Source organism: Impatiens glandulifera, chromosome 6 (assembly GCF_907164915.1).
Source record: "Impatiens glandulifera chromosome 6, dImpGla2.1, whole genome shotgun sequence".
Classification (NCBI taxonomy): domain Eukaryota; kingdom Viridiplantae; phylum Streptophyta; class Magnoliopsida; order Ericales; family Balsaminaceae; genus Impatiens; species Impatiens glandulifera.
The window spans coordinates 32,878,553-32,889,732 of NC_061867.1; the positions used below are offsets into that span (position 1 = coordinate 32,878,553).

General features: G+C 31.0%; 1 protein-coding gene across 1 annotated transcript; it reads left to right on the forward strand.

Annotated features, from left to right (window-relative positions):
• Positions 1 to 2,488: 2,488 nt before the first annotated feature.
• Positions 2,489 to 5,658, forward strand: LOC124941735 (ADP-ribosylation factor-related protein 1-like). Its single transcript, XM_047482083.1, has 7 exons — positions 2,489 to 2,658; positions 3,225 to 3,433; positions 4,038 to 4,178; positions 4,280 to 4,388; positions 4,472 to 4,533; positions 4,711 to 4,814; positions 5,337 to 5,658. Exons 2-7 carry the CDS (start codon positions 3,341 to 3,343, stop codon positions 5,443 to 5,445), a joined length of 618 nt encoding a protein of 205 aa, XP_047338039.1. The 5' UTR covers positions 2,489 to 2,658; positions 3,225 to 3,340; the 3' UTR covers positions 5,446 to 5,658.
• Positions 5,659 to 11,180: the final 5,522 nt, after the last annotated feature.

Consider the following 11,180-nt stretch of genomic DNA (forward strand, 5'->3'; position numbering starts at 1 on the left):
GATTATCGCTCAACATATATCTTCTTGTGTATACTTAACGTAATAATTTTCAAAAGCCTTTTTTCTGAGAACTAGGGGATTTTCCGTTGTTCTTTGATATCTTTTAACCTTGAATCATGACAATGGTCGAATCCATTTTGTTGAAATGTGGCAGTGGTACGTTCGTCGTACGCCTAACGTACGAGGTAGTGCGCAGATGAATGTAATATTCGTTAGTACAGGGTAGTGCATAGGCGAATGGAATATTCGTTAGTGCGTGGCATACAAGATTGTAGTACGTTTTTGTCGTATTCAGCTGACGTGGAACTCAACTGATATCGAGCTCTACTGATGATCAACTTTGCTGATGAGATACCATGCTGATAGCATACTTAACTGTTGGCGCAACACATCTATTGTTGCAACACTGTTGTTGGAAACTCAACTATTGGCGCAACACTGTTGTTGACAACTCAGTTGTTGGCGCAACACAACTGTTAGCGCAACTATTGCTAGCGAGTCTACTGATGACAACTATAATGCCATCGCATCTTCAACTGATGACACATTTGTTGTTGGCAACCCAGCTGTTAGCGCTTCTTCGGCTGATTGAGTGAGACTGCTGCCAGCGAGTCTTTTAATTTACCTGCGCATTAAAACATTTGCTAAACTTAGTTTTATTCATTTAGCGAAGCATCATCAAAACTATGTGGTATGGATTTCATTATCCTAAGTTCATTTTAATCAATTAAAACGTTTTTAATAATTCAACTTAATTAACGATTTCCCTTTTAATCTTAATTTAATAATTTTCTCCTTTTTTCTTTTTTAACTTAATCTAACACTTAGTATTATAATCAAAAGGTAAATATATGAGACAATCTATATATACATATATAAATAGACTATATTTCTTGAGTTAACATATTCTTATTAATTATCGCGTTTAACTAATTTAAGAATGTATATATTTATAATTAATTATTTTACATATGAAACCTATAGTTATAATTAATTTTTAAAAAACATCATTAATTAATTTTATTAATTAAAATTATTTTTTCATTTCGTTTTCCAATATATATATATATATATATATATATATATATATATATATATATATATATATATATATATATATATAAATCATCTTAGCATTATATATATATAAAATAAAAGAGACGGTACTGCCCTTTTTAATTTTAGCGTTATTCAACAATAACCATTGAGAACTCTTTTTAAAGGATTTAGAACCGACTTCATCCTTTGAGCAACATTCATCATCTTTTTTGTAACATCACAGCTTGTATTTCTGGAATTTCAAAGACAACAAATTTCGATAGAGCAAACTACTAAATAGTTTAACACAATGAGACTGTTTAAGGATCGTTAGAAATTTTGTCTTTAATAAGTTACAGAAAATATATATAAAATGATGTTACTAATAAATGAAATAAATAATATATATATATATATATATATATATATATATATATGAAAATGATATACCGAATAAGTGGTAGATTCGAGGAATGTGCTTAACACATTTCCCTTAAAACTGTTCAATCGTCTCTTTTTGTGTTGAAGATTATCGCAGATGACTGTCTCCTAGGTACAACGAATTTAGTAGTGATTTAACATTAAAATCACTACACAACGAACTTGAAAAGTACCTAAATCCTTATCACCGAGTTCAAAAGAAAGTGTAGAAAAAAATCTTTCATAATTCTTAAAGAGAGAATGGTATAAATGATGTGTTGGGGTGAAAATTGAAATCAATAAAAAAATGAATATATATTGCTGAGAATTAAATATTCAAATAAAATGTTTATTGACAACAAATATTGCTCATTCAATTACCAATTAATTTATAACTAATTAATTTATTGCTTGATTTGCTAATTAAAGTTGGATGTTTATTATAACATTAAATTTTAATTTTTTAATTAGAAATTAAATATTAATTAAATAATTAATATTTAATTTTAATTTTGATTAAATTTACTGTTAAGTTACTTTGAATCTAGTGTGAATTTTATTTGATTTTATTTATACATAATTTTATTTTTATTTATTAATGAAATTACCTTAATTCTTAGTGTTAAACTTTATTATACTAGAAAGATTCTTACGATGATGCACAGTGATAAAAATATAAATAAAATAATTTTTAATAAAAAATATAATATTTTTAATTTTAATTTTAACCGTTTTAAGTTTATAAATGAATCAACTCAAAATTCGACAAAAATATTTATTTACTCTCACATATATATTCAAATTAATTATCCATCAATTCGGACATTTTCAAATTAAACATCATATTATTTATATAATATATATTAGAAGGACAAATTACTTCCCTTAAAAAATAAAACTTAAAAGAATTTTATTTTTTTAATTAATAATAAATAAATAAACTTTTTTCTACCCGATATCAACAAAAGTCCAAGTCCAGCTCTCGGTCCAAGATCCAACCCGCACACTACTCCGGGTCCGTTATCATGCTCGTTCTCATTGGGAAGACAATAAAAAAACTGTGATTTAGTGCAAGCAGTCGACTCAAGGCTAAAGATCGCTTAATCAGGGATTACCGACACTTTCTCCTGCGACGAACTTTGTCAACACGGCCGTTTTCCGGTCACTACTGCTGTGGGCTACTTTTCTGGTGTCTTTGATGTGAGCTCACCGTTACTATTTAGATAATCAGTTTCATCTTGAATTTCATGATCCTGGCTTTATTCTCTCCGATCTATGTGCTTTTTTTTTCTCTCTTTCTGCAATTTAGAGCTTCAGTTCTTTGCTTTTGATGCGATTTATATTCCAATGTTCATTTCGTCACGCAGTTATTGAAAAACTTTTGTTTAACATTTCCTCTTCTCCTTTTTGCTATTGATCAATCTTGAATTACTAACCGATTTCTATGCTATCTGGTTTATATTTATGTCGAAAATACAAGTGGAGTGGAGTTTTTTATGTGTTTTCTTGGTTAGCCTATTGTTGAATATAAAGCTTTTGGGTCTATGTGCTACTTTACTGAATGGTCTTGTTACTAGGAGTTTTCTTAGACATTAATCAATCATTGTTTGTGTTGTGAGGTGTAGCTACTAATTCCAGATCAATTATGGGTTTTCGAGAAATTTTCTATCTTCAATCTTCATGATCAGTAGTTGAGATGAAAAGTGTACAATAACATCATTTCAATCATATGATTTATTGAGAAATCTCCTTTTGTTTTTCTCCAGCTTCGGAATTATGAACTTAAAGGATGTCTAGATAGCATGCTGTTGGACATTGTATTGTTTTGAAGGTTCCAAAGTTTGAATGATACACTGATAATTCAAGGGAAAAAAACACAGAGATGTTTTCATTATTTTATGGGCTATGGAAATATATGTTCAGTAAAACAGAGTTTCATGTGCTTATTCTTGGAATTGACAAGGCTGGGAAGACGGTACTTCTAGTTTTTGTTTTTTATTATCTTATATTGTCGTCATTTTCACTTTGGTACTTATATTCTTTCATCATGTTAATGGATAACATTTGCTCTTGTTACAAGAATATAGAGTGTGAATTAGACAGTTCATTGTTTCTGTAGTACATCACTTCATTTTCCTCTTTATTGTTGGGCTTTTGCGATATTTATTAGGCATATGCTTTTAATTTTGAGTTGGAGAGTGGAATTCGTTCATGCGCCTATATCATTAACTGATTTGTCATGATAATTGGGCATTAGGAACATGCTTTATAACAAAATTTTCAGTTCTTTTTGCAGTTTTTTAATACTTTGAGTTGGAAAGTATAGCTAACCTGATAGGGCTACGAAAGAGATCTTCCTTTACCCTTTAAATTTATTTCCCAGACCTGGATGAAGTTTCAAAGGATATTCAAGATGCCATACATTTTATTTAAGTTATGTACTACAACTTTTTATATTGTTGAATATGGAGGGAATAAACTAGAGAAGACAAGATTTACAGTGACAGATTTAGACAAAACTGATTTTAGTAATTTCTAAGTGCATAATAGCATTTTTTCGTTTCTTTTTCTATCGTTAGACTTTACTCGAGAAGTTGAAAGCACAATACTCAAATGTAGAAGGTATACCGCCCGATAGAATTGTACCTACTGTTGGATTGAATATTGGACGAGTCGAAGTATCAAGTAGGAAACTAGTATTTTGGGACCTTGGAGGTCAGGTATGTTAATTTTGTTACTTAGTGATGATGATTACTTCTTCATACTTCAAAATATCCTTCCAATTTTTTATTTTTGGACTTTTATCATTATAATCTTCTAGCCTGGTCTTCGAACAATCTGGGAGAAGTATTATGAAGAGGCACATGCTGTAATGTACGTAGTTGATGCTGCTAGCCCATCACGTTTTGAAGATTCAAAATCTACACTTGGTACATAATGGACTTCTATTTTAAGATATGGATCAATGGTGTGCTCTCATTCAGCTCTAATATTTCTTAAATTCCATTGTCAGAAAAGGTTCTTAGACATGAGGATCTGCAGGGAGCTCCTGTCTTAATATTAGCGAACAAACAGGTGTGTATACTATTATATCTTTCCATCTTCTTTCTTGGCCTTTTCTAGTAAAAAGTCACAGTTCAAAGTTCTAATGCAAAGTGGCAATGGCGAGAATTATATATTTTCTTACCATATTATCAACAAGAAAAGGAAAGTAAAAGAAGGTTTATTACTAATCTTTTTTTTTTTAATAAGGATACTTCTGAAGCTGCAACATCTGAAGAACTTGGCCGATATTTAGATCTGAAAAAATTGGATGAAAGGGCATATGCATTCCAAGCTGTATCAGCTTATGATGGGTGAGACACTTTTTTTTTATTACATTTGGCAACATAACTTAGTATTCAAAAATGTATTGGTGGTTTCTCATTTGGATCCAAATGGGCTTACTGGCCTGTTGTCCTTTCCATGTCTATATTTTTATTTAATTAGAAGAATAAATCGGGTATTTTGGTACCACAAAAGTTTATCTGCAATCTCATGCAGCTCAAATTTGGTTTGTTATCCATCCAAATATACATCTTAAAATCCAATCACACTTTTATACCAAAGGAAAGCAAAAAATTATCTTGTATCAAATCCAGCCAAAAGTTCATTTGCCAAATTAACTGTCATTTGATCCAGTAAACAAATAAAATTTTACGAAAATAAAGTGTCAAAATCTAAATTAGATCGAAATACAACCAAAAAGTTTGGCTAAATCTTACTTTCCATATAAGTTGGTCTATGTTTATGAAATTCCACTTTTTTCTTTTTCATCTTGAATGCATTAATCCCAAAAAAATACACAAATACAAATATATTGTTTATCCTTATTGCAGGACAGGGATTAAAGAAAGTATTGACTGGCTAGTAGAGGTGATGGAGAGAAGTAAAAGAACAGAAATGCTGATAGCCAGGGCTTCTTCAACAAACATGGCTTCTGCCTAGAAGAAGAGAGTTGCAAACCTTCTCCTGGATATACCTTCAAATTTTTCCAGGTTTTGTAATTTTTTTTGTTGTAATTAACTCAGAACTAATCTTCAATTGATACTCATATAAAATTAAATTTCCTACACGACTATCAAGCTATTTCAAAATGTAATGCAGAACTTTTTTCACAATCCCAATATCTATATGAATTGTATTTGTTATTCTAGTTAATATTATGCCCATACCTGAATATCATGCAAACTGATTTGTGCCAAAGTTGTGCTTTTAAATGTTACAATCTCAAGTAACAAGAGTCTTGACTAAGGGATCGAATCTCTTAGATTCGTTTCCCACTAAGTTGAAATAAATTAATTAAAAGACAATCATTAAGGGTTTTCAAATGGGACAATTGAGCATATTTGAAAACATTGATGTAGATTCAGATGGTTCAGGTTCAGAAACAGAAAGAATAAATTGATCAGTTCTTGAGTTAGGGCAACGATTTGAGTGTTAAGTTATGATTATCTCACTTTTCATTTCTCATTGGATGTGTTTTCATTAGTAAGAATTGATTTTTTTTATCTATCTGTTGGAGTTTCAAACTTAATAGGTGATGGGGATAAACAGAAATTGTCGCATTCAAACATCTTCAAAGCATCAAATTTTCGATTACAATGAAATTGGATAATTTTTAAATTTCTTGGAGACAATCTTTTTGAGCTCTCTTAGATTGTACTTCAGCTCTTTACTACGGATATGAAATTATATGAAATGTTTAACTATAGGAAGTTGAGTTCTTGCACTGCAACGCACGACTTATTATATGAGAAAAAACTGATCAGATTAACAAATCGGTTATCCTTTCAAAACCATTTTAAAAAAAATCATTATAAGGTTTGATTGTAGTGTCTAAGACTCATAAATCAATTATTTAACTTAAAAAATTATTTCGAGTTCAATAACATTTGATTACAAATGTCAAAGTAATGTGTATTCTAAAATTTGATGACAGCTAAAAATAACAATCATCCTTACAACACCAATAAAATTGTTAGCAATCATCCTAGAGTACGATCACGATGTTCTGTCACATATAAGAGAGAGAAAATAAAAAAATTTCTTGGTAAGGTAAAATATGAACTCTAACTTTTTTTTATTTGGTTAATTTAGATGAAAATTCCTAAATTAGAAACGTGTTTTGAGATGTTGGAAGGTGCATGACTGCCTATAAGTATTTATCTGATTTTATCATTTTTTATACAACCTATTTGATTAATCGCTATGACATGCCTTTACTCAATTTGTCGGGGTCAATCATCGTGATCAATTCATTTTACTTGAATGTGGTCTATTGTCAAGTGAAGATTCAAAGTCCTTACTTGGTTGTTCGCAGCCTGGTTGTCCACAACTTGGTTGACATGTATGTTTGATCGAGCTTCAAATGTCATAATCATAGATCAATATCGATCAATGACAATTGTAATTGAGAAAATATTTTCTGAAACTCGTCATCATTTTTGTTTGTGACATATCCTGAAGAAACTTCCTACAAAATTTAGAAGTTATGCTGAATTCAAACTAATAAAGAAATGACTGAAAAACATTGTATACAACTCCATTAATATTTAACGATGCGAAGACGATTGAATGAGATTATTAGAAGATAATGTCTAGTTGAATTCTTTATTTTTGGAAAGATCTAAATAGATACATGTTTATGTGAAATGTCACTTTTGGGTAGGGATGTTCACATCTTAAATAAGTGAAAGTATGAATGCCTTTTTTGACGATTCTGTGCACTCCAAAACATCCCTCAGACAATTCGTGAAGCAATATCATAAGACTTTGTTGAAGAATATTGAGAAAGAAAAAGAAACTGGAGAGTGAATTATTAAATAAAACTTGATTTTAGTATGTTCGGGATTTTTTTATGTTAAAATAAACTTATTTAAAAATTTTGATTTTAGTTCTGGACTTTTTTTTTGTGTTTGTGTTGATAATTAAAAAATAAACTTACAAATATGATTACATTAAAGAACTTGATTTTTTTTTAAATAAATTATATAAAAAAGTCTCGAATATTACTATTTTGTGACAAAAAATTCCCAAACATGAAAAATAAAATATTAAAAAAATTATTTATAATGTCAACCGTCTTTAAGTCTTCAGATGATATATTAAATAATTTCATTTCTCCTGGGATGTTTTGAAAAAATATTCTTCAAAATAATGTGTCATCTGCAAATGAACATCATATTAAAAATAAAGATAAAAACAGATATAAACAAACTTACTTATGACAATGTAAAGAAACAAATTCTCTAAATTCTCTCTCTAGGTTGTTTATTATTCCTCAAATTGATAATTTGGCCAGACATCGATTCTTTCACCGTCCATATAGTTTTCACTTTTCATTGAAAGTATATGGTCTCTGGTCAGCATGGTTTGCTCGCTCCAAAATAAACTTCCCTGCAAAGAATATGAATAAAACACATCCTAATAAGAGTTAAGAAAACATTATAATGATTATGAAGAGTTCTAAACATATTACCTTAATTTTAAATCTTCAAAAATTAACTCTACAATGAATTTTTAACTTTATCAATTATTCTGACCGTTTCGAAGTATTTAGCATATTTCTTCAAAGTTGTTGTCATGTATTGAAAGCTAAGAGCCGCTGAAAGTATTTTTTTTTTTGAAAAAAATTGGACAACAGATTAAGTATGTAGCCCGTAAACACACTAAAATGGGACAACGAAAGTATTTTAATCTTCCCTTAGGATGTGTTCTAATTGAGGTTTCTTTTCCTACTCCAACTACCACTTTGGGTTGTGATTCAACTCAAACTGTTAGAAGTTTTTTAATCTTCCTCTTATGACGTGTTCTAATTGGGGCTTCTTTTTCTACTCCAACCACTACTTTAGGTTGTGTTTCAACTCAAACCTCTACGAGTTGTTTCAACTCGAATATCTATGTTGTGTTTTTGTGAAGTATTTGTGCATGGCATCCCTAAGAAATTCAATTGTGCCCATATCCTCGTATAAGACATGGATCGAGGTATCAAATAAGACAAATGTGTTCATTTTCTGTTGTTTTGTTGATGTTGCTATATCTCAACACTTGTGTGGTTTTTTCTATATTTTGTGTAGATACAGCCATAATTTTTGTAGATATAACAAAAGATATTAATGTATTTTTAACAATGGAAGAGGTTAATGTCATTGATCATCACTGCAATTTGAGGCTTATCCTCTACAATTTGAGGCACCGCCTCTACCATTTGAGGCTCCACCTCATTTGCCACCTCATCTGCCACAGTGTCAGGCTCATCCTAGTGGGTACTTGGAAGTGGAAGACGTCCAACATCCCTTCTAAATATGAATTCTCCTCGTCTCAATTCCATTTACATTATACTTTTCTACTTATTGTCATTTCAACATGACAATACAGAAATAGTCGTTCGTAAGGTAGTTGAAGTTTAGGGTCCACAACTAGGGATGGCAATGGGGCGGTTCAGGGCGGGGAATGCATTTACGATCCCCGCATCGTTTCTATTTCGGAGATTTTTTTTAATACCATTCCCGCCCCGTTCGGTTTTGTTCGGTTTCGAAGATCCCCGCTGGGCACTGTTTTAAAAAAATATTTAAAAAAATAAAAAAATTTATAAAGAATATTGTATAAACAGATTTTAAATATAATATATATATGGTAATATATTGAAATTTTATATTATTATAAAGAAATAAACTTACATATAATGAAAAAATAAATGTATTAGTAATTTAATATATTTAATTATGTTTTATAGTGTTTGGGGTATAGTCGGGGTGATATCGGGGTAGGTCGGGGGACACGAATACCATCCCCGCCCCATTCCCGTTCGGTTTCGGAGAAAAAACGTCCCAAACGGGGCAATTCGGTTTGATTTTTGCGGGGCAGTTTCAAATTGTCATCCTTATCCACAACCCTATCCATGTAACATAACTGAAAACAATATCCAATATATTATAACATTTACATTTGAATAAACCATTGAATTAAAGTACTGATATTTGACAAAAATTATTTACAAAGAGAAATGTTTGGAGTACATGTAAATAATTTTTTTTATTTATTTGTCATTTTTACAAATATCAACTAATCCATTAATTGTGAATTGATACTAATTTAACTTTTAAATATTATTAACATCAAATATATATTTCAAGAATTTATATCTGTAGGTACAAAAATTGGGTAAAAAAGTGTATATAAATGAATGTTGGTTTGGAATGTAAGTTTTGAGAATAACTCTATATTTGCATTGTTGATTATCCGTCTATAGAAAGTTGCTAACAATATAGACTAATATTGTTGTTTTGTTTAGAATTTTCTCTAACATTTCGGTTATTTTAGGACCGTCGTTGTTTTGTTTGATTCCCCATGTCTCCTCTACCTCATCAACTGAACATCATATCCAGGGTACATTGTCTCGTTTCCAATTGATTCTACAATTTCAATCTCCCCTCTAGGAATGTCTAGTACGCACTAAACATCATCTTCATTTATTTTGACTTCCTCGTCATTTCGTAGGATGATTGCACACCTACTGTAGTTGAATGACCTGATGAGGTGTCGAGAGAGTTCGTTCGAACATTTTGAAAGGCAAAGTGATAGAAGCCCTTTGAAGCTATTACCTTCACGGACTATTTTTGTTCATATGATAATTATTGAAATAGATTGTAAAAGCTCATTGACAAAGTCTTAGTCAAAAATATGTTGACTAAATTTTGGTATTTTTGGGAAGGGAGATGTACATTTTTTGGAAAGGTTGTCTTAGACATCTTTCGTAGTTAGACGAGGTCGTCTAACTACTTTAGACACGGTTTAAAGGGAAACGTAGTTAGACGAGAATGTCTAACTCCTTTAGACGCGGTCTAAAGAGAAACGTATTTAGACGAGGTCGTCTAAATCCTTTAGACGCAGTCTAAAAGGAAACATAGTTAGACGAGGGCGTCTAACTCCTTTAAATGTTGTTTAAAGAGAAACGTAGTTAGATGAGGTCGTCTAACTCCTTTAGACATTGTCTAAAGAGAAATATAGTTAAACTAGGACGTCTAACTCCTTTAGACGTGCTCTAAAGGGAAACATAATTAGACGATGACGTCTAACTCTTTTAGATGCGGTTTAAAGGGATGCGTAGTTAGACGAGGACGTCTAAATCCTTTAGACGCGGTCTAAAGAAGATCGTCTAATGCCTTGTTTTAGCAGCCATCTAAAGAAAGCATTTGTCTAACCATGATATCTCTGATGTCTACACCACTTACTTCTGTGTAATCTGATAAGCCAACTAATTCTATCCAATGAATTAATGCCACGTACACGGATATCTCTCAAATATCATTTCCAGTAAAAGACAAGATCAGAGGATATTCGTCGCACTACCTGTTCGGTACGAACATGATCAAATTACTCAGAGTCTACTATACTCTCGTACTATAGGCAACCGTCTAATGGATACATGCCACGTGTCCTCAAAGAATATTCGACCGTTGGTATACCTCAACTATATATGGAGGCTCAAGGACAACGGTCGAACTGTCTTATTCATTTTTTTTTTCAATTCAAGAAAGTTTCTGAAATAAAACATCTCTCTTACTGTCTAGATGTGATCACACTACAAGACTATCCACAACAGAGTATCACATTTTTTCATTTAATACCCTGCCACGTAAGCTTAACACCTATTTTAACACCCACTTTTTAGCATATCC